The 25523-nt window shown below is 33.9% G+C and overlaps 1 protein-coding gene across 1 annotated transcript; it reads right to left on the bottom strand.

Moving 5' to 3' along the window:
- Positions 1-9660: 9660 nt before the first annotated feature.
- On the bottom strand, positions 9661-24031 carry LOC150108937 (crescerin-like protein che-12). Its single transcript, XM_090401326.1, has 10 exons — positions 22339-24031; positions 21978-22088; positions 21577-21680; positions 20560-20672; positions 19077-19211; positions 16874-17066; positions 14880-15028; positions 12631-12789; positions 12374-12500; positions 9661-9724 (listed from the first exon to the last, which is right to left on the bottom strand). Exons 1-10 carry the CDS (start codon positions 24029-24031, stop codon positions 9683-9685), a joined length of 2826 nt encoding a protein of 941 aa, XP_090257452.1. The 3' UTR covers positions 9661-9682.
- Positions 24032-25523: the final 1492 nt, after the last annotated feature.

Raw genomic sequence — 25523 nt, 5'->3', positions numbered from 1 at the left:
AGCACACTCCTGTTAAAGGAATGTGCTGTGCATTATGGCATGCAAGGGGAAACGATGTCAAATCAGTTGCTCTATATATACAAGTATTTTTCAGAAATAAAATTTTTCAGGAGTAAAATTCAGAAGAATTTTTCAGGAGCAAAATGAAGTTACTTCAGGAGTAAAATTTTGTTTTCTCACTCTCTGTTAAAATACAGATGAAAGCAATTCATCTGTATTGCTTTCATCTGTAAGTGTAATATCATCTGTAAGTATATTGTCAAGTGTAATATACTTACCAACCCAACGAAAAAACTTGCTACAGCTATCTAAAATCTGGAGGCAACAGCAGGTAATGGTCAGACATTTTCCCTTCAGTGATAATGTTTATGGTGACATCTTTAAAATGTGAGAATCAAACGTAATGGTAGGTTTTCTAAGAATGGTGAAAATGTTATTTATAGCATTATCAGTGAAACATAACCTAAACAAAGTTTTAGCAGAAAGCAGTTGCACTGATGACACGAGATTTACTAACTTCATACTATAGAGCTTACTTTTGTGACTCATTTCTTATTGAAGATCCTGTTCCTACTAAAGCTAGTTTCTCATTTTTTTGTCCTATTTTTGAAGCCGTTTAGCTTCACACGACTCTAATCTTCCGAAACTAATCAGCTTCAAAAGTTGCATCTAATTCTGAACTTCATCTTTGGATGATTACTGTTTGAAAAAGAAACTGGTTTAAGATTACCCAACTGTGGGATAGCTTGTTGCAAGGCCACAAGAACAACCTGAAAAAGCCTTGTAATTACCCACGTGTATTTCATTGGGTTCCTTGAAAACTTTCATGGCTTTTTTTTTCACGAAACATTGCAATGTTTCGTGTACGGTAATCCCACTGCTCTTTAGTACAAATCTAGCATGTAGATACTAGAAAAAAATCCAGTAAGTCACGTAAAAATATTTTTTTGAGCTCAACATGGTATATCTTTCATATATTTTACAAATGTTAGTTAGTAAAACCAATATGAAGAAAATTATTTAGAATAATTCGTTCGTTACTTAACAGGAAAATCTTTATTTGTAGTAGTAGTCCAGCTTATTGAAAATAATCTTTGTAGTCGTAAAGCCAAAATCAGTGTCTTTTCAAATTATGAAACACTTCACTCTTAACAGTAGTAATATAGAGTTCTCTTTGGTGTTGAGCCTCCGTAGCTCAGTTAATTTAGACGAGCCCTTTGGCTGAAAGACCAGCCAAAGGGCTCGTCAGGTTCGAATCCTGTCTCTGACGAGAGGAAAGGTGTTTTAATTCAATTAATGAGTTAGCTCATCTCATATGGAGGTTTTTTTTTCTTCTTCCTGAAAAATCTTCCCCTTGAACACACATCTACAGACGTACGATACAAACCGAGAGAATGAAGAGATTAGAGCCTTCCCCATCTTATCTTTGTACTGTACATCATGGATCTTAAGTAGATATCCATAACAGTAAATCTCCTGGACGGAGATGACACTTGAACGGACAAATACCTGGGCATTCCAAGGAAAATGTCAGTAACGGAAATAATCCATCTGAAGGATGGTGAAAGGTAGGGAGAGGATAAATATTTGGGTAGTTATGAACAAAATATGTTAGCTTCTGCGAATTAAAAGTATTAGATTAGACAAGAAAAGGTGGCCTGTTTTTTTTCCACGTAATTTCCTCTTCCATATATATATATATATATGTAGAAATTTTTTTACCTTGGGTATATAGCATGTTAAAGATACCAAGCAATTTTATAACCTTGGTTTTAATCCTTTTTTCCTAAGTAAGCAAACAGACAAGTAAGTCAAGTTTGTGCCTGAACATAGTTCAGGTTTGAGGCAACTCGTGACAAAGGTGGAGTAAGATCCAATCACTTTCCTTAGTATATAAGCTCTGCATTACTTCAACCTTGGCATTTTTTGGGTCTGGCTCCCACTGACGAGACCTCAATAAAGGTCAAAACCGATCTGGGTAGTGGCCCTTGCCTTTAATGCATAGCATCATACATCTCCGCAAGGGGATGTGCTTTGCATTAGGGGAGAATACTAAGGAAAGTGATCGGATCTTACTCCACCTTTACCACGAGTTGCCTCAGACTTGAACTATGTTCAGGCGCAAACTTGACTTACTTGTCTGTTTGCTTACTTGGGAAAAATGACTAAATATATATATATATATATATATATATATAGCACTCTATCAGGATGTCTTTCTTCGCTAAGAACCCATGTCTTAGATATTCTCCAATTTTTAAATAAAGAAATTTCATTAACTTATTAAAACAGCAGTTCTTTCTTATTTAATTAAGTATATTTACCCCGATTTCGAATCACTTAAAATATCAACAGCATCTGATAAGGCTCATCACAACTTGGATGTGTCTAAGTTCTCAAAGACTGCACTGCCTTCTCCGGTATGACTTTTTACTCCTTCAGCTATTATACTGAAATGTTCATATTGTAAAAGCAGAAGACTTTTATAAATAAGTTACTCTTTGAAGTATTAAGTACGTGACAGTATGCCTTCAGAAAAACGCGCAGTGATCTTAATAAACCCTCGAAGAAAAAGAATGTGAATTTTTTTTGTATGCTGTAATACAGTACTTAACCTTATCATATGATTTTTTTGTCCTGTGTGAGATTGTCACCCTGCTTTTAAGGGCAGCTTGGAAAAGGTGGTTGAAGAAGGGATTTAAAAAAGGAATGGCTTAAAATGGATTGAAAAAAAGGTTCCGTTTAGATGACTAGAGCGAGAAGTGAATTATCTAGCCCTTAAACACCCAGAGTATCGAATGTAAAAGTTTAAAATCTGTCACCAGAATTCATATAAAATGCAATATTTAGTAAAATACTGCGATAAAACATGTTTTGTATAGTGAATGATCGATTCTAACAAAAGACAGTGGCTTTCTAGTGCAGTGGAAAGAAATGGATTTGAATCAAGCTACTTACTATAATAATAGATCACTATCTCAGTCCCTCACCACTAATTTCTTCCCATTATTTTCGTTCTTTCATTAAAAATGTAATATTTTTATGTTTAATTTACTCATAATAATTATTACAATAATATTATAACTCCGAAACTTTCATGCATACAAATTTTGCCATCTATGTATGCATTCTATCTATGCCATCTATGCATGCATTTAAAGAATTCCATGTTGCAAAGTAGTGAGGCACTTCATAGTGGGATTCTACGATTAGAAAAAAAAAAAAAAAGTTATTTTATAAACCTATATATTTAAAATACAAAACAAATCTTTCAGACTTTATTGAAATTTTATGATTTTTTTAATTGAAGCTATAGTGCTGGGAGATGTAGCACTATAGCTTCAATTAAAAAAATATAGAAATGGGAGATGTAGATCATACATTTCCCATTTCTTTTCAATTATTTTTTTTCAGGGCAGTAAAAAGGATTTTAAAATCCGCATGTAACATGCTACGATAAACGTAGTATAGCTTATTTCTGTATTTGCTATTTTGATTGAAAAAAAAAATAAAAATAAAAAGATTATTGAAATAATTTGTTATTACTTTGATATGATACATGTGACTTTCTTTTTAAATCATGGAACGCTGAGTTTTCCCATTGTTAGCAATGAAAATAATTTACTTCGATAAGTTTTTTATTTTTATTTAATTTATTTTTTTATTGTTCATATGGGAATGACAAAATATACTAAAATTCATTTAGAAGAAGTCTTTTCACAATCCTATCACAAATCTTAATTGTATGTTGCAAACAGCCCAATAATTGTTTACGGTCAATTATTGACTAAATACGCTAAATAATTGATGAAATTATTAAAGACAAATGGGCTAGAATAGACTAACAAATGTAATTTACAGGTAAGAAATACTACTAATGGGCGGTAGATGGCGTTGCTTGTGCAGATGAACAGTTAATAGATTCTTGTTCGCTATTTGTACGATAACTGTGTGGTTAAGTACGAGGTGAATGATTTTACTTCCAAGATTTACTTAACTGTATCTGACAACATTTTTTTTTTTTTTCGAAAATTCATCAAGGGTTTTTCAAAAGAAGCAAAAAAGTCACAGAAAACGAGATCTCTGTTAGCAATACACTAGCCTCACAGACTTACTACTCTGCCCTAATTCCAAACAACTCGACAGTATTTATTTAGTTTAATAAATTTATTATTTTAACGTTTATTATATATTTATAATAATATAAATTATTTTTAAATTAAAACAAATAAATTTTAATACAAAAAGCATTAAAAGAAATTTTTTCATTCACACCTATTTTTTATTACAATGTTGATTTTAAAAATTACAAAATATAAATACCAGAAATACTTAGGGAGAGTAATGGATGCAATGCTGTAGCCAATGAAGTTCTAACTGAGGCTCGGCTATTGCTGTTACCCTCCTGCCATGATCAGAAATATATGGATGCAATGCTGTAGCCAATGAAGTTCTAACTAAGGCTCGGTATTGCTGTTACCCTCCTGCCATGATCAGAGCTCTGATCAGAAATTACAAAATATAAATACCAGAAATACTTAGGGAGAGTAATGGATGCAATGCTGTAGCCAATGAAGTTCTAACTGAGGCTCGGCTATTGCTGTTACCCTCCTGCCATGATCAGAGCTCTGATCAGAAATATACTTAGGGAGAGTAATGGATGCAATGCTGTAGCCAATGAAGTTCTAACTGAGGCTCGGCTATTGCTGTTACCCTCCTGCCATGATCAGAGCTCTGATCAGAAATATACTTAGGGAGAGTAATGGATGCAATGCTGTAGCCAATGAAGTTCTAACTGAGGCTCGGCTATTGCTGTTACCCTCCTGCCATGATCAGAGCTCTGATCAGAAATATACTTAGGGAGAGTAATGGATGCAATGCTGTAGCCAATGAAGTTCTAACTGAGGCTCGGCTATTGCTGTTACCCTCCTGCGATGATCAGAGCTCTGATCAGAAATACTTATACTTAAGTGATGGGAAATTTCAGCTCAGTGTAAATCGACCGTGAGTGCGGTGATTAATACCCGTGGAGGGTAATGGATGGCAATGCTGTAGCCAATGAAGTTCTAACTGAGGCTTGGCTATTGATGTTACCCTCTTGCCATGGTCAAAGCTTTAATTTAATAGCTCAATAACACCTTATCCCTACACTGACCTCTATAGATAACGGGAAGATGAAAAGCATTCTTGCTTCGCCCCTTTAAGCCAGTCCTTATAAGGATTATAAGAATTACTTAAGTTCCTTCCAGATATCAAGACCTACATGATAAGCATTGCAGAAAAATTCTTCATAGACATAGATAATCAGCTAATTTAACAGGCAGCAGACTACAAACCCTCAGATCATTTCAAACATAAAAACCAAAATCCTCCATCGCCAGATAAAGCTAATACAGCTTACATTACCCGCTCACAATGCGCGGGTAATTTACCCACAATAATCCTCTCATACACAAGCGAAAATCAGATGAAGGGATAGAGTCAAGGACTCGGTCCATCTCCCAAAGAAGTTCCAAATACTTAAGATTAATATTTTTATTTTAAATTTTCAGCTACGTTTCACAGTCGTTGCTAGCACAGTTATAGGAAAATTTAAAAAAAATTAAAAAAAAAGAACAATGTAATTAAAAGCACGTGATATTATGTGCAATATCGGCTGCAGGAGAAGAGATCCATCTGCAGTAATAGATATTCAAAATAAATTACAATAAATTGATTAGTTAATTATTTTAAAATTATAAACAACATTTAATTACAATTATGAACATATGAAAGGTGAGTATTGGTTAATAGAACTTTCCAAAATTGATAAAGTTTTAGACAATCATTTTTGTGCAGATTCGGGTTATGATTGTGTGTTTTACAGCTTTCTTCGCAGAATCCTTATAGAAGAAAGTAATTTGTGCAGATCGACCAGTTTGTCCATAATAACATAAACCGCAAGAGCAGGGAATTCTGTAAACTCCATAGGATAAGATAGAGGAGGATATTTGTCTTTTGATGAGATAAGGAATGTAATAAGTTTGCGAACTGGACGGGAAGCGACTTGTACATTAATCTGACGAAATGATCTTGCCTTTTTTTTTTTTTTTCAGAAAATCCCTTAACATATGCAATACAAATTCTGGTAATTTCTTCTTGAGAAGGGTTAGGACAACGGCCATAATTATTGTTTTCGATAATTGTAATTAAATACTATTTATAATTTAAAAAATTATTAACTAAATGAGTTTATTGTAATTTATTTTGAATATCTATCAATGCAGATGGCGCTATTATTCTCCTGCAGCCTATATTGCACATAATATCACGTGCTTTCAATCAAATTGTTCTTTTTTTTAACTTTTAACTATATTAACAATGGCTATTAAACTTAGCCGAAAATTTCACAATAAAAATATTAAACGTAAATTTTTCTAGTGTTAATATTTTATAATGGATTCTTTTGTTTGCGTCTCAATTTTCAGACGAACAATGTTGATTATATGCTAGAGACAAAACGTTTTTTTAGATCTCTACATCATTATAAAGCTTAAGATAGAATTATTAAAAATAAATAAATAAATAAATAATAAAAAAACTGAAAACTGTTCCGAAAATGAATGAATTTATTTTAGATTTCCAAACTACTGGTAAAATATAAATTATTTGTTTCTGTTATATAATCTTTTAATAAATGCTGGTTTGTAGACATGGTTAATATATTATTTGTTCCCTTTATTATCATCGTTATGACCCATCGTTGGTAACCTCCCTATGTGATTTTTGTCCCTGAGATCAACATCGCAGCTGTTTTTCTCTTGATATGAGCCCCTGAAAGGAGCCCTCATCAGTGCCTCAGATTTCGTATCGAAATTTACTCGCATGATTACCGATACCTTCTAGTATGCCAACGTCGTAAGTATGAATTACCTGTAATAAGGACGAAAATAGCGCGAAAGGGAGCATTTCAGGGGTGTGTCCGAACAGTAGCTAAAAAACCATTAAAGCCATAAATTCAGAGATAAACTTTCTACCGACATCATTAACCTATATAGTCGAAGTTGTCAACAGCTTTGCTTCCATCGTGTTTTCTGTCTGCAGTGGAAGAGGAGCCGCCCATCTATTTAAACCCCCTAAATATCGGGTCCCTTTGTCGGGTCCCTAATGCCAGTTGTTTAACAGCTGTGTCCTTCGTAGCAACTACTGTATTACGAGGAATAATACAGGTTTTGGATTTATAGTTAGTCTACCGGGGATGACAGCTAGAAGTTTAATAAAACATATGAGGACAATTTTTTTTTTTTTTTTTTTTCTGTTGATGACATTCACTACCGACTGTTTCGCTGGCATACATAAGTTCAACTTTATTTCTTATCAAATATTTGGTTTCTAGATCACTTGCTTTAAGTGGGTTGTAGAAATTGATTCCGTAGATTGTAACATTACTAATTAAGTCTGATCTGTTCAAGGTCAGAGGTCGATGGTTGCAAAACGAAGATGATCGTCTTTTTTAATAGATACAAGATTATAACTTTGTTATATTTTAAATATTTTTTAAACCTTTAATCCTTTATGAACCTTATACCTTGCAATGACAGTATTTTCACATTACAGTGGCGCCTTCTGTTGGATTTGTTTAATATTATTCACTCAGAGAGAGAGGAAATTAATAATATTAACGATATTATAGAAATACGCTGTTTTACTTTAGGCTGGCTATAGAGTGGACGTCACCAGAGAATTTCTGTGGATTTGCATGTGCTCTCTCTTTTGAAGGTTTTATTTATTCGTTTGGGAAGTGAAATTAGGGATATTTTCTTTTATTTGTAGCTAAACATTTAATTTTTTTTTTCCCATAAGGCGATTAAACAGAATATCTCATTTAGAAGTTACGAATATAGGCCAATAAAGTCAATTTATTGGCCAATCAAAGAAATTTCGCCATAGTAGAGACTTTTTTTTTACTCATTTCATATCTCCAATTTGTTTTTATTTATAAAAGAAATATTTTAAGTCTATCTGTTGATTTTTAGTACTGCCATAGGAACTGCCTTATTTTAGCCATATCATATATATATATATATATATATATATATATATAATGAATATTATGATATATTATATATATCATAATATAATGCCCCAATATACAATTGAGGCATTATATTATACAGAATTTCTAAAGACAAGCATCCCTTCATCAAAATGAGAACTTTAGTTTAGATTCTCCTGGGAACAGGAAGAAAAAAAAAATTTCTATTCAACAGTTTCATACACTTCAACTAGTTATTTTCTGAGGCTGTGCGCCACTCTAGTATTGTTTTGCAGGGTATTCTGCCGTATCTCGAATTCTGCAACTTAAAGTAGCAAGTGACCACATACTGTATCCATATTTTCCACATTTGTGAATATAATAACAATAATAATCATAATAATGGTCTTGAAAATGCATTGTTAAGTTAAGAAAATGGGAATTATGAAGTTTCTATTCACGAGAACTTTCAATTCAGTTTACTATATACCGTATATTTACTGTACATTTTATGTGAGCTGTATGAATCTAGATGGCGCCACATTATTACGATTCTGTCGTCTCAAGAAAAGTTCTCAGATTATGTCGTTTAAGAACACACCCACCACCACCGGATACTCGGGTTTTTCAACCCGAGTTTCCGGAGGGAAAAAACTCGTGGAGTTTGTCTGTGTGTTCTCAAGGCCAAATCGGTTCAGAACACATGCAATTTACAGACAAAAAATGCTAGTGGCGGTAGTGGTCAGTAGATGGCGTTGGTGTAGGTGATGAATGGAGTGGTGGTGGAGACGGAGAGTTGTAGAGTAGATGCTCTACCTCGGTGAGCCTTTGGACTCCTTGGACGTGTCATGTAATAATAATTCATAGTTTATGCCAGGCGTGGCCAACTTCATTCTTTACGAGGGCCAATATATGATGAGTGGTAACATCACTGGCCGCACACTTTTAGACAGAACTTAAATAAAAATAAACGTAGATTTTATAAATTGAGTAATCTTTTTAAAGCACTTTTTATTCCGTGTTGAGAATATAAATTGTTTCCGTCATCAGAAATAACGAATGTAACTAGTATATCAATCAGAAAATCTGCGGTCGAAACTAATAGCTAAATTGATAATATATATAATTTAATATAGTTTTTATCCTGCCGCGGGCCGCACAAAATCACGTCACGGGCCGCATGCGACCCGCGGGCCTGCTGTTGGCCACCTATGGTTTATGCCATTTAGCACTATTTCGTTTTTATAATCGACGCAAAACAGGTGTTACTATGCAGTTATGCTTAATAACTACTATTAAAAAATATAAAAACTTAACTTTGAAATTTAAACAAAAGTTAAACCATTTAAAATTAGGAAATATTAAAATTTAAATTAAAAAGTTAATTTTTATTTAGTACACCTTTTAATTATTATAATGAAAAAAATATGAAGTCTAAAAAAAATGCATTGGAACAAGAAAGATGATATACTAACTCATCTATATAATTTAGTTTAACACATGTTATCTTACGAAACATTTAATTCCCAAACAGAGTACAGCTTTTTATATTTAAATTTGAATTGTCTAAACATGCATTCAGTACTGAAATCTCAATCTGTTCAATATATAAATATATAAATTTATTTAAATAACAAGGAGAATATTTTTGCCAGTTTCAGAAGACGACTAAACTGCGGAGGTGCGGACTAAAGGCGGAGGTGTAACTCCCTGTAAAAAAAAAAGAAAAAAAAAATTATTTCCAGATTAAAATATATTATTTCAATTGAATTTTATTTGTATCAAATACGTCAGAATCGCTTAAACTTATTATTAATATAATACCACCCGAGTACTGATGTACTGTATACTACTAAAACTTAATCGTAATTACGTATGAATAAACTACGTAAATTGTATTGCGTATGAATAAAATGCAAAAATATCTAGAGCTACACATACTGGCTATTGAATTAGAAACTTGTATATAATACCATGTTGGAGCTCCTTTAACCCAGAATTACAGCGCATATGTGGTTTGACATAGATCCCACCAGGTATTGGTTTGCATCTACGTCTACAACATACCAGGGGTTCACTAGAGACAGTCCTTTAATCGGGTTAGATTTGACGGAAGAGGACTTTGCTCCCAGATCTGTTTTTATAACATTCCCATACATTCTAAATGGGGTTCAGATCAGGGCTTTGTGGTGGTCAGAGAAGATGTTGGCAGTCGCTCTAATGCTTGTTGAACCACTGTTGAACAGTTCTTGCGTGATGGACAGTAGCATAGTCGTCCATGAAACAACCGTCACCTTCTGGATAAAATGTCAACATTGCAAGACATGGACTTGACTGGCAGCAATGTTCAGATATTCCTTGGAAGGCACCTGACCATTCAGCAATATCAGGGAACCTGTTTTGTACTAACAGAACTTACCCCACACACCATGAATCCACCTCCAGGACCTTGAGCTGGGATCATTGCTTCATGGGGCTCTCGCCAAAATCTCTGCCTACCTTCGGTGCAGAACAAGGAATACCATGGCTCATCGAACCACATGACTTTTTTTCCCAGTCTTCCAATGTCCAGTTAAAAAAAGTCTTGATGCAGGATGGACTTGATCGGCAACAATGTTCAGATACTCCTTCAAAGGAATCCGACCTTTCAACAATATCAGGGGACTCGTTCCATACCGGTATTGCTGACAATATGGAAACCACTGATTTCTTCGCAGAAATCAGTGGTTTCCATAAGCATGCAGTACCCATCCTCTTCAATTCCCTGTGCATGAATCTGTGAAATATGGGTCAAGAACAGTCATCGTTAAATGTTTCGGTCAATTGCTGCACACAACAAGTTCTGTTTGTCCTTGCAGGCCTTCTCAGACGACAGCGATCTCGTTCCTGACAGATTGTTTTATGACCATAGTTACGCCTCTTAGACATGAAATGGGGGTTATTTTTGCACTGATTAAACACTCAGGATATCTCGCCTTTCGAGAAAACAGTCAGCTCTGCTGTTTTCAAAATCGTGACTCCACCCAGACTGGCACCCACAATAAGCCCTTTACCGAACTCCGAAAGATCCTTTGTTTTTCCCATTGTGATCAACACTGTTGACGATTACTGACCAGCAGCATTCTTAAATAGTTGCCTACAAGTGGTGATAACCAAGTATTTTTATACACGGTGGTTCAAAATTTCACGTACAAACTTTGAGGGGAGGTAGAGAACATCAAAATCAACCATAATAAGTTTAGTTTAATCCTTTATCCAAGTGTGAGCAAACAAAGTTTGCGCCTGAAAGTATCTTCAGGACTGGGGTAAAGTAGTACAACACCGGGCAACTCGTTGCAAAGGTGGAGAAAGATCTCATCACTCCTATCTCAGTATCTCCCATAATGCAAAGCACATCTCCTTGCGGATATGTGTAATGCTATGTATTAAGGCAAGGGCCACTATCCATACCGGTTTCGACCTTTATTAAGGTCTCGTCAGTGGGAGCCAGGCCCAGTACTGGAGACACCAAGGCAGAAGCAATGAGAGGTCATCACAACCTATAGGAGTTGCAAAAGGGTGTACAACCTTATTATTACCATATTCACATAAGAAAGCATGACCGGAAACGCCACTCGAAAGTGATAGGTGGCGCTGTTCGCCAGCGCTCCAGATGAGCAATTGGGGCTTCCTCATTCAAGCGTTCGACGTCGTACGAAGAACATGCGTCGTTTTACGAACGCTAAGATGACAGACATACATCTCATTTACCATATTATGTATCCAACTACTGTTGAACTGTTCAGTTACGCCTAATAAAGTTTTTTACACTACTTACTGCCTTGTGTTATTTCTGTGTCTTTGTGTCCCTGTTAGCACCTTCCGGTGGCGTTTCCGGTCATGCTTTCCTATGTGAATATGGTTGATTTGGATGTTTCTACCTTCCCTCAAAGTTTGTACGTGTAATTTTGAACCAACCTGTATATACGCTGCGTAAGTGACATTTTTACATATATCTGCATAAAGGCTTCTAATTCAGTAGCCGATATGTATACATATATGATAAAAAACGTTTTAAAATTATGAAAATCCAAAATATAAAAATTAAAAAAAAATTACTATAACAAAAAAAAATAATAATAGATAAAAAACTTTATCCTTGGAGACTTTTGCAGAAAAGTGGTCGATTTTCATTGATAAGCTGATAAATTGATTTTCATTGATAAATTTTAAAATTTACAATCGGTACAGCTTATTTACAATCAAATTTACAAATCATGAAAAAAACATACGGGTTTATATACATATAAACGCTTATGTTTTTTCATGATTTGTTGAAGTCATTGTGCTTATGATTAACGAGATCTTCATGAAACTTACGTGTGCTCTGATGGAATCCAAAACCTTGCTGATACTTTGAGCAGTGGGCATAGGAACTACTTTCCAAAGGGTTTTGTTAAAATCGCGATCAGTCACGAGATGCTGGAATATTTTTGCAGCACGGTACCTGAACGATATAATGGATGTAGTCAGACTGTAATGATCGATCAACCATGAAATGAAATTCAGGAAGGTAATATGATTGAATTTGATCTCACATTTAATTAAACCAGGAAAGGGCACAAATTCTATGTTACCTTGTATTTGGTGAGCCATCTTTAAGGAAGTGTGCTGACACCTGGAGAAGAGATGAGGCGAAGGGTTTACCCCCATTCAAACACTGATTTGGTCCTAATTTCTGGACGATCGTTAACAGTAGATCAGCTGTAGTTTCCCGGATGTGATTGTTGAAATGGCTAGAAATATGAGAATTTAAAAATTATAACGTTGCATAGAGGCGACATTGCCTTAATTGTTAAAAATATTGGCAATTTTCCTGTGAACTTCTAGCAGTTCATAACAGCAAGAACAATACCGCTAGTTTTAAATATAGTTAAAGTAAACGCTGCAAAATTGTAGCCAACGACTTGATACGTTTTAAATATCATTAACATATCTGTCTGCACGTGTACAGTGAGTTTCAGATACTTCAATTTCTTATGTACTCGGTGGCCAAACGACTAGTAACAAATATCGGAAAATCAAATAAAGATAATGGGTGCATTGTAAGTATATTATATACTTGGGATGGGGGTATGGGGTTTAGTAACTGCGTAAAGAAATTCCGATTTCTGTTACACTGATTAGGTTTGAAAAACTTTTGTAATCATATTTCAAAGATAATACTACTAATATTCATTATAATAATAATAAGCTAACGCCTTTTTTATCCCCTTATAGGGAGTAGGCGAAGCCGTTTTAGCCCTATCTAGCTTTTGGAGACTGAGTGGGCAATTCAATCTCCACCGGTAGCCAATTACAGATAGCTGGCCAATGTCTATCACTAATTATAGGGAGCTACCGATGAAGACACTGGCAAACAAGTGCTGCCATCTCTTGGTACCTAACCATAACAGGATATGTTATGTTAATGTGTGAAATAATGTGGGATCTACGGTCGATTTTCTTGAGTTTATGGGATGAAAAACAACTTGAGCTTCCGGGAGAAACAAATCTGCTTGCCAGTGCCAGAGATCGATTAACTCGGGAACCTTTCTTCCAGTCGGCGACTAGACTCAAACTACAAGTCTATCTTCTTGCAGCCTAGCGCAGAGGATGCAAGCACCACTTCCACAGACCTCTTCATTAGAAGAATCTGATAATAATTTGAAACAAGGAGGAGCTACAATAGTTCCTTGCATCGGACAGTTATGGATGCTATTTGTAGTTACCTAAGTAAACAGTTCGGAAAATTCCAATAGTTTTGGAGGAACAGAGTACTCAATATCGGGGGAGGGGAGGAAAAATCGCACATTCTTTTCCTTTCAGATACATGCCGAAACAATTAATTTAAATAAAATTAAATTAAATCCTTTAATGCTTTTCTCATTCCCTAATAGGGATTAGGCATAACGCTTTTAGCCCTAACGTTTGGAAACCAGCAAACTAGCTTTATCATCAGTTCATTTCCGTTGACGATTTGTAGATATCTATTGATGACAAGGGTACGTCATCAATAGATCATAGATAATTGGAAGTCAGCCGACTAAATAAATAAAAAAAAAGAAAAAAACCTACAAGAATTTCTTTTGGCGATGAGCATCGAACCTCTCTTATTCCATTAATGAAAGTTATCATTAGGATATAATCTCACACAACATAAACATAAAATTATTTTGAGATTACCGTCAAGAGATAACCAGTGGTCGTATCAATGATAATAATAAACAAGATAATTGTAAAGATGATATTCTTTATGACCTTTAAATTTATGGTTTGCTCGGATAAGTATTCTGATGCAATATCCTAATTTCAATGATGCTGCACTATGGAGAATAAAACATATCAATGGGGCATATAATTATATGAATGGTTACTTAGGTGAAGCAAGAATAAAATATCAGTAGAACGATTGCAAAGCAAAGAAACGTATTTCTTACAAAAGCAAATGTAATACTATTATAAAAAGTACTTCGCCTATTTTATATTCTTAAATTATCCAAGCGAGTAATTGTTCTTTCGCTTGTATTGCAATATTTAATTGAATCCTGAAATTTTTAGTAAAAAAAAGTAACTCGATAGCAAGAATTTTAACATGGAACGGGAAAAAAAGGCTATTAAAGTACAGAGAACAAACATCAACCCATTGAACTTAAAAAAAGTTGTTAATGGATATTTCAAGCTGAAGACTCCAGTGAAGCTACAGAAATTTAGCGGAGATAAGCGATAATTACATTTTCAAATGAAATACTGTATTTTTCACTTTTTATCATGCTTAATGCCCCTCAGAAGTTCATTATGAAATGCCCAAATAATATTAAATCTTAGTACTAGTCTTAGCTCTTACTTGGCACCATTAGCTATGAGGCTAAGAGCTGCCTTTTGAGGGGAGACTTCTATGATGGCTGACAACGCCTTATCGATGTCATGTGTCATCCAGCTTGTCACTTTATTCCCACACTTGTGAAGCAGAGTATGCACGATTTCGGGTACCTCCTGAATAAATCAAATAAAAAAAGGTCTATGATGCTTTCTCTAGAAAGTGGAAAATTCAAACAAAATGTATCTATATATTCTGAAATAAAAGTAAATAAATCACACCACATAGAGAGCATGTATTTGTTTTCTAATTAATTTTCAATTCTTAGGAGATCTACATCGCATTCTAAAGGTATTGGTTCCCAGGAACTCGAATATATATCTATATATAAAGAAATACTAATATAATTATTAAGTTTTTTAGAATAATATAAAACGTAAAGTTACATCACTGTTTCCAATATGAAACATTACAAGGCCATTATTTTAGTAGGCATTGTATTTTAGGAATAAATGCTTGAATGTTCTGCTATCTTTTTATTTATTTATTTTTTTTTTTTATTATCAAAGTCAGAAGTGGATCCAGGCTATCTTTACACAAAGACATCGCTTTCTTTCTGAAGAAATCAATTTATTTCTAATCAACAACTCACGACTTCGCGTTTTAGGAATGTCTCCTTTTACAAATACTAACAATTCGAAATGTCTGATTGGGAAGTACAGTAGAAACAAGTTATGAGGTTAATATGAGGCTAATTAAAGTCTTTTAATTGTTTCGGTTCTTTGGATGGTGTGCAGAATGAGGAACTAGAGTTTCTATTAATCAAAAACCTTCTCATCTCCATACGAGACTAAACCTGTATGTGTATGTGCTAAGTGTTGGTATAAATTTAAATTTATACCAACACTTAGTACATATTTCTGCGTTTTTTTTTTTTTTTGGTAGATTCTGATAACTCTTAAGGTAAGGGTCCTTATTTCTGAAACTTAAAACGCTGAATATTTTAATAATCATTGTCTCCACAGTCTTGTATGGATTCTGACCTTCTTCAAAAACTATCCACTTGCTAAATTCTTGTAGTTTTTAATTCCCGGAGCCTTAATAATTTCGATCATTCCATCTTCCTATCTCAGTTTAGGTCTTCTAAGTTTTTTGTTTTAACTGATCAACCTTTATTATACTTCTATTCTCTTGTACCGCTCCAAAAATCCTTCAAATAAACCTGGCTTTAATTATGATGCGAACAAAATAATTGATTTATCTTTTTAAAACCATTATTGGAAGTTTCAGTATTATAGGATCTAAGAAGTTAGTCAGATAGACGAATGTTTTTATATGAATATGGTAACATGTTAAAACAGCAACGTTTTTAAGCATTTAAATAGAAGGTGACCAGCATAGAGCGTGATATGACCTCACCAGAAATGGCGTTTTATATTATTTTGGTCATTTACTCATTGCAGATATTTTTTAACATTTCAGTCCATGTGGATAAAAGTATAGCTTCGGTGGCTAGGATGGAGTCGATGATTCGTCTGGTGAGATCGCAAATTATGATTCATCACAAACGTTGCTGTGTATGAATGATACAAATGCAAACCACACCATTGACACGTCACGATCCCAGCTCGGATGTCACATGTTCTATATTGCATGTGAAGAAACTTTCTATTTAAAGTGCTTTTAAATGTGCTTAATCAAAGCCATAAAGACTTTAAAATGTCACTGTTTCTTAATTTTATTTTATGAATAGCTTCATTGCTTACAACAGACAGCATATTTTTATATACGACTACAGATACTGTCCATTTTAAGTATTAATTAGAACAATGGCACTCAGTATCAGCAGAATAGGTAAAGTGCTCATTTCAACTACGAACTGGAACTACAAAAAGAGGTGAAATGGAAGTTTTAAATTCCATCTCTTTTGTAATTCCAGTTAGTTTATACTTGGCTGTCGGTTACGCACAAATTATTTTCAACTTGTATTTTTTTTTTTTTTTTTTAAGATTTGTATTTACCATTTCCATTTTCCGATTTAGTAATTTTGCCAGCTCTCCAATTGTGAAGATTGCCGTTCGAGCTAAATTGGTTTTGTGACTTTTCATTTCGTCATTTAGTTTTAGAATCACGTAGCGCAAGTCATTTTGCATCACATTCGGATGAAATCTCGCCAGGCGTATAAAGATTCCCATCGCTTTCTTTTTATCTAACCTGAAAAAAAGAAATGGAAATGAATGAAAAGTCGATGAAATGCACGAATATTTCTCCTTTCTTTTTTTTTTTTTTTTTTGGGCTAAAACATGCTCAGTAGTACATAGTTTAGTGTGTTAATGTTAATAAGAGCATAGATGAAACTAACAAATAAAAAAAAAGTTCAAGCCCCCCCCCAAAAAAAGGATAAGCTATTACTCCCATCCCCTCCCTAGACATGTTCCTTAATACAGCAAAATGCAATCATAAATGATTGCATTACAACGCAAATTTGTTTTAAATATTGTGCAGGGTGGCCATAAAATAACTTTCCCTTTCCTCTTTGGAGACATCTGTAGCTAAAACCAATAAACGGAATGAGACCAAATTTTATATTGAGACTTTTGAAGGCATGGGGAGATGATTTCCGCGAAAAAAAAGATTTAGTACCAAAAGTCGCAGACAGGGGAAATTTTGGCGCTGGCGGAGCCGAAAGCAGTCAAATGCAGTAAACGCAGGTAAAAAGGATTATGCAAATTTTACTATGCGTACGTGACAGCAGCGCCACCAATTCCACTTAAAAAGGGATTAGGAACGTTCACGCAGTTATTCGAATGACTGACGAATTGTGCTCAATATGCGTCCTACCTTGCCTCAGCGTGCTTTACTTGTTAAGCTGTTTTACCTTAAACAGTGCAATGCCGTAGCGGCCCTTCGGGAATTTAGAAGGCTTCATTACCTGCGTACAGGTCCTATGTCAGCTGTAGCAGTAAGAGCTATGATTAAGAAGTTTGAAGAAATTGGATCACTAGGAGTTAGACCTGGCAGAGGATGAAAAGCAGTGCAAGAAGAGACAGTAACAGACTTTACACAAGAAATGTCTGCACACTGAAAATTGTTTGTGTGGTCCAGGGAACCCTGATTCTGATGAATAAAACATTATTTCCTGTGAGTTCAATGACTACATTAATTTCTGTGTCTCTCGCAAGTTGTTTTAGTTTAATTATTATTATTATTATTATCATTGTAACGCGCCACATATCCATCTGGAATGAGCGACACGGCTGTCACTTACACCGTCGAAATGTTATTATTCCATTTTATCTGCCTTTAATATAATTATCCGCTTGTTTTTGGCTCCACCAGCGCCAAAAATTCCCCTGTCGGTGACTTTTGGTACTAAATCTTTTTTCGCGGAAATCATCTCCCCATGCCTTCAAAAGTCTCAATATAAAATTTGGTCTCATTGTTTTTAGCTACAGATGCCTCCAAAGAGGGAAAGTTATTTTATGGTAACATAAGGACATGTTACTCCTTATGTCACCCCGTGTTCAGTGATAATTTAAAAAAAAAAAAAAAAAAAAAAAAAAACGCTGATTATTCTAACCATGATCCGGAGACCCAATACAATTATACATATTAACGAATTAATGCTAAGAGTCTAAACTAGATTATGTCGATTATATTTTCAATTATAGCAAACAGGATGTGTAAAGACGTGTCCAGTGTTCTCTTAGCTGTTATAGGGATCTTTCGGAATAACAATGGAAGAATATGTAGCCATTTCTTTTGATAAGTTTCATAGCTAACTGATTCATTCATCTGCATCTCATTATGTATATTTATTTTTTGTATTTGCACATTAAGAAGAATGCATTTGAAAATGTTATTTGTATAATCCAGTCAGGATGATTCTTGAATCATACATAATTACGCGGACACTGAACAACTATCATCAATCAGCAGAAGTCTCCCTTGGGATATTCGGGAAATGGTTATTCTTTCTCTGAATAGTGAATCAACGAACTATAAAATGTAGGTGGATAGAGCAATAGATTTAAGAATGTAGGCGTTAAAAATCGCTCTCTGAGAGGTTGTCAAAGTTATTTGGTCGGATCACAAGGAATTCCCTATTATTTGATACTCTAGGTTACACATTTCTTTGGCAGAATTATCATAAAAATCCATTACATTTCGAAGCTAAACAAATCAGGTTAATAGAGCATTTGGGCTCACTAAATCATTGCTTACCAGTTGTTACTGCGAAGAAGCCGGAGAGCATTTTGAAATTCTTCCAAAGGATTTAAGTATGGAGTTTGATTCTGCAACATGCTGTTGAAATCCAAGTCATAGTTATATGCCATATATCTTGGTAAATGCACATCTCTAGACAATAAGGGAAAGGACGTTACATAATAAGTGATTGCATGAAGTAAGAATAACGAAGAGTTTAAAATAAAAAAAATGGATATCAATGATTCAACCAGTTAATCGGAAGACATTACGTTAATATCTCCACTTAAGATAATTTAAATAACACGAAAAACTATATTGTGTAGTATTATGTCCTAAACAAATGAAACTGTGTATTAGTTATTGCTACTAATTGTCCAGGGTACTGATAGCTCAAGTTAACCAAATTAACATTAATCGCATTAGGTAATAAATAGATCGGTTTCAGTTATGTTTAATGGGAAAGCTTCAAAGGGTTCTTCACACCCTAGAGAGGAATTCCCATGTGTGTTTCCAACTGAAGGGAGATATTGTAGTACCGACTGTATTACTGAGAAGGCCCCTTGGTTTTTCTGAAAGTGACTGCTTCACTGAAGATTGTCAATATGGTTATAATTCCATCCATGAGTAATATTGTTTTGTTTTTAGCCTAACTTTTATTCCATTTCGTTATTGGAATCAAAATCTGCATTAAGGTTCGTTTGCAGCATTTTTTTCTTCATAGAAGCGTGATAAATATAATTTGAATGTGTTTCTTGCAGAAGGTAGTAAAAATCCTCCCCTCCCCCGTCATCCCGAACTCTTTAAGGATTCATCGAACCTATAATCCAGTCAGAAGAGAGATGAGGAGGAGGGGTAGGGATAGAGAAGGGTATTTATAAAAATTCTCATTGCAATACAAGCTTATTGCTGATAGTTTTGTTTCCGAATGTGTGAGTAAGAAAAGTCCCATCTTATGAAAACAATTGCTAATGACCTGTGTCCATCCATCGGCCAACATATAAATATGGTTGATTAATCGATGGTTGATGGAATTTCAGAGTGGCCTGAGACATATCAGGATGATGAGGGGGGGCCTTCTTCTAAAAGCTTAAAGATTTCCTAACGTTAGTGTTATTAGGTTTTTTGATTGGCAGGCTGATTTCCGTATCGTTTTCTTCCTTAAACACACACACACACACACACACACACACACACACATGCTAAATTTTTCATTAAATATAATAGAGCATAAACACAATAATTTTAAATTTAATGTCATATATTATATATATATATATATATATTTTTTTTTTTTTTCATCTTAATGGATTACTTGAGAACTCTCTCTCTCTCTCTCTCTCTCTCTCTCTCTTTCACACACACACACACACACACACACACACACATCATGCACACCATAATATAATCTATCATGCTATAATGTTTTCCGTAACATCTCCCATCACTTAAGAGAGCTAAAGCAATAACTAAAAACAAAAATAAAATCGTTATAAATTACTTTAACATGCTGTTGTTGTCTTCCTCATTTTCTACCAGCTTTGGTAAAATATTCTCCACATTTTGTACTCCATCTTCAAAACGACGGTTACTTTCAATCTCAGAAGCCAACTCCTATATAAACAATAAAATATCTTTTACTAGTATGGGTTCAATTGATGCGTTTTTATTTTATTTTATTATTTTAAATTATACATCTATTAGGTATGCAAAACTCTTGAAATGACTGTATATATGTAGCAAATTGAAAGAACTTGGAACTATTTAAATAATTCGGACTAAGAAGGTTAGATTAATGTCAAAATTTTCTGATGTCATCTCATACAAATTGTACTAGAAAATCTATGAGTAATGGACATCAGATCTACCACACTTAGTGGTATGAAAAATACGTATAGGATAAATTAATACTCAAACTAGGTTAAGACAATGCTTTCGTTCTAATGTAAGTTCTTCGAACAAAGTTAGGAATTATAATCAATTGCATTCTTCTGAATTTGTTCAATAATATTTTGTACGATTAGCCATAGGATAAAGTCTCTTCATTGAGTTTGTAAAGAGCTTATAATTAGAATTAAAGAGTTGTAGAAACAAAAGTAGATTACTGACTCCACTTCAGAAATACTTTTCGCAATTGCCACTCTTATTTCATTTATTTATTTTAATTTCTAAACCTTTATAAACATAGGTTGCTGTTAAACCATGTTTATTATCTTCAGAGACTATTTAATGATGGCAGAGCGGCATATTTAAGACGTTACACCACCCCTTTTGCATATGGATGACCCAAGTGGGAAGAGAAAGATTTCTTAATTAGATGAAAGAATTTTAATCAAGTCCAAACAACTAATGTACGCATAGCTACCGACTTAATCATCATATTATAAGACGCAACATTTCTTATGCTTTGCAGTTGACGAATTCATTTAAGATCTTTTAACTAAATCAGATTTTTGATATTTTTAAAACATCCAAAATGTTTATGTTGAAATATAAATTCTCAGTTTTGTCTACTTACCAAAACACTTCCGATATTTCGAAATATATTTCTTGGAATTCTCTTTTTGCCTACACCAGTTGAAGGCCTTGCCAATGGTTTAGTCAAACGCAAGTTCGTTTTACCTATATTGAAAATTAGGTCATTGAATTAGTAGCTTATCATTTTTATTTATTTAAGAGAGCGACCATTAAGGTGACATTCTTTTTCACTTGAATATGTCGGGTTCTAAGTATTTATTGTTTTTAAATGTACATCTGTTTTGGAGGTAACATCAGAAACATATCAAAGTATCAAGTACGTGCAGAACAGTTAAAATTATAGAATAACAAACTAAGAAAAATGATGTAATTAGCATTCTAAGATTTGTCGTATAAGGTGTCTACGTGTACAATTTTAATTATCAATTTTTTAATACTTGCCTGATACTATTTGAGGATCGGATTGGGTGACATTTTTTTGAATGATAACTTGAGTTTCAGGTTCTGAGAAGGTCACAGATTTTCCTTTTGGTATCTTCATTTTCCCGAGATCTACAAGACAAAATAATTGAATCTTAAAAAACAAAAAATGGCCACTGTCAGTTTACTAGAGTTATCATAATTTAGTGGTGACATTTTCAACATTTTTAATAATAAAACTTAATCAATTATAAGCATACTGTGACCGTCAAACATTGCTATGACATTGCACCTCGTATTCTACATATTAATATAATTCGTAACACATTAAACAACTATTATTTTAAGGAACAGTTTCATTCGTCTAATTATCAGTACTTACTAATATTTTCCAGGTTTTCTAATGTTTGCTTGACATTTATATTCTCACTTCCCCATCTATGAATAGTTTGGTCTTTACCACTTTCACAGACATTTTTAAGGATCGGTTTGTGGTAGATTTCTGGACTTTGCGAGGCCTCACGCGCATTTGTTTCCCTTTCTGATTCTTTAGGCCTAGCAGACTCTTGTGAGAAGTTCTCAGATTGACAAGGGGAGTTTATAATTCCCTTTTCATTGCAAGTCAGTATAATACGTTGCTTGACTCTGACATCAATAATATTAAGATAACGCCGGACATTACTAGTCTTTAAGTATTTCTTTAGAGATGTCATTAATACATTTTTCTTCAGATATCCTGTAACATTAGTAAATACAACCAAACATTCCAAAGTTGCCTCTCTAACTTTTGGATATGGATCTCTTAGAAAAGGTGTAACTGCATCGCATAAATATTTTAAGTCAAAATTGTTGGTGGGGAAGGTTAACAAAGCAGCCGAAACGCGATTAAGTACCTCTTCCCTTAACTTAGGGTTAGTAGATGGTCTTGTCTCTAATAGAATTCTAAGAATTGGCATTGGCTTCATTTGTTTCATTAACTCATGGATGATAGAAGCAGTCTGATCTCGCACGGACTTTTGTGATCCAAGATTAATCATGAGGGAATTTACAAGCACTCTTAACTGTGATGCCATCTTCATGTTGAGTTTCTTAATAAGAGATTCATAAATGTCTAAAGCTTGCTCAATGATTTCTGTGTGGGAGTCCGCAAGTAGAGTTACGATGTATTGCAAAAAATCTCCAAGATGTGGTAAAAGAGGAGATAGATTTTTAGAATCTCGTATGATCACTCGTAGCATGTCCACTCCCTCTTTTCTTACTTTCCAATTACTGTTTTTAATCTTATTGAGGATGTTAGACTCCACAAGACCAAACTTGAGTTCTAATTTGATGGTCAATGGTAAGTTTGTTTCGCTATAACTAGACGATAGAGTATCTCTAGCTACATTGTTGAATAAAGCGCTATGGTACAGACCAACAGCTTCGTTTCCAACAAAGTTTAAATACGTAGAGAATAATTTATCGCCTACTAGTTCATGTATATTATTTAAAGATAATAATATTTGAGAGAACAGCATAGGATCTCTGCGAACTAACTGCTTAGCGAGGCATTTTACCAAAGGTAGAAAATTTTTATTGGCATATTCTTGGCTAAAGAGACGTTTAATAACCCGAAGACATTCCTTCTTGGTGTTAAAATCATCCTTTTCCAGTCCGTACTTAATGAAAATTTCCAGAAATTTATCTAAATTTTTTGTATACTTGAGATAGTTCTGTAGTACTTTAAATGCAGCTTGACGTATGTTTTTCTTGGAGTGTCCAAGATTGGGAATAACTTTTGATGCAAATGATGGTATTATATCATCCAATTCGCTTCCCAATTCTGGAATTACCGTTGCTAAAAGGATTAGACTTTCTTTTTTTACTTTTTCATTCTTTTCATCCAAAAAGTCATACAATGCCTCGATTGTGAGATTTTGGTGATTTCCTTGCAATCCAAGTATAGATTCTATTGGCCTGGTTACAGTATTTTTCAAACAATCGCCTCTTCGGAGGGGTATGGAAGAATTAGCACGTTTTGGAATATTTTCCCATGGTGTATTGCTTTTGTTTACCTCCTGCATATCTCTTGCCATCTGTCACTTGTTTTCCAAAGCTATTACATTCTATTTGTGTTGATTTTTGGATCTGGATTGCTGATGGATTCCGTATCGTCTCTCTGACTTAGAGGAACTAGATTAAAACTGAAGATCTGTGTGCTACTGTTTCTGGTGTTTCTAGTTGTTGGAAAAAACAAACTGTAAAATAATGAACTTAGTGGATTGTTGCGTTTTCCTTTTCAGAATCTCGCTAACAACGCGAGCCTAACAATATTGGTAATTTCCATGCTTATTTAAATATTGAAACAATGGAGATACAAAAGGATTTTTTGATTGTATAGTTAATACTGTACAAAAGAATAGTCAAATTAACCCTACTTTTTTTCCCCATTGTTTATAAGGTGAATTATACTTGCCAAGAATTATTATTGGTTAATACTTTATCCAAGTGTAAGCTTTTTGCCTGCAAAGTACATTCGCGACAAGGTTTCTTGTCGCGAATGTACTTTGTCGCGAATGTACAGTGTGTTGACTTCACATCTATTGTCTTAGTATCCCATAATGCAGAACATAATTCCTTTCAGATGTACACATTGCTATGTATTATGGTAAGGATCACTACGCAGACCGGTTTCGAATTTAATTTTCTCTTTCGTGAAGATATCACGCACCAGTGATTGTTTACACTTAGATAGTGGACTAAGCAAGAATATCATTTTGTACTAAATATAACTTTCCTTAAAATTTAATGAAAAATGTTTCTATAATCTTTTTTTTTTCTTGAGTATTTTAATAATAAGTTAACACACCTTTTAATTATTTGAAAATGGAAGTATATATGAATTCTACGTTAAGTGATCTTTGTGAGGTGATTGGGTGATTGATTCATTCAATCCAATACCCTTGTAGGGTAATGGATGGCAATGCTGTAGCCAATGAAGTTCTAACTGAGGCTCGACTATTGCTGTTACCCTCCTGCCATGATCAGAGCTTTAATAGCTCAATAACACCTTATCCCTACACTGTCCTCTACAGATAACGGGGAAGATGAAAAGCATTCTTGCTTCGCCCCTTTAAGCCAGTCCTTATATAAGGACTATGATCTTTTGTGGGCTTAAATTTCTGAAGTATGAAGCCTTCTTGTTTGTTGGCTCAAATTTGCCTTGTTATATTATATTATATGAAGCCATCTTATTAAATATTCTTTTCAGTTAATGGACTGATAATTAATAATATTAATATGATAAAATTATTAATAATATTAATGATGTTAATAAATTTATATATCAGTCATTAACTGAAAAGAATATTTAATATTTAATAAGTAAGGCTTCATGCTTTAAGATATGAATTTATTTATATTATTAATAATTTTACCACATTACTATTATTAATAATTTATTTTTATTGATTTTTTATTTCGATAATAATAATCGGACTGAAATCTCTATAGCACAACTTTAACTTACATTATTAATAATAATAATCATAAAAAAAAGTACAATTGTTTACCAACAGATATATGGCC

This window comes from Typopeltis vanoorti, chromosome 2, assembly GCF_054136105.1.
Source record: "Typopeltis vanoorti isolate ZY-2024b chromosome 2, IOZ_Tvanoo_1.0, whole genome shotgun sequence".
NCBI lineage: Eukaryota > Metazoa > Arthropoda > Arachnida > Uropygi > Thelyphonidae > Typopeltis > Typopeltis vanoorti.
This window is presented reverse-complemented; position numbering and strand designations above follow the sequence as displayed.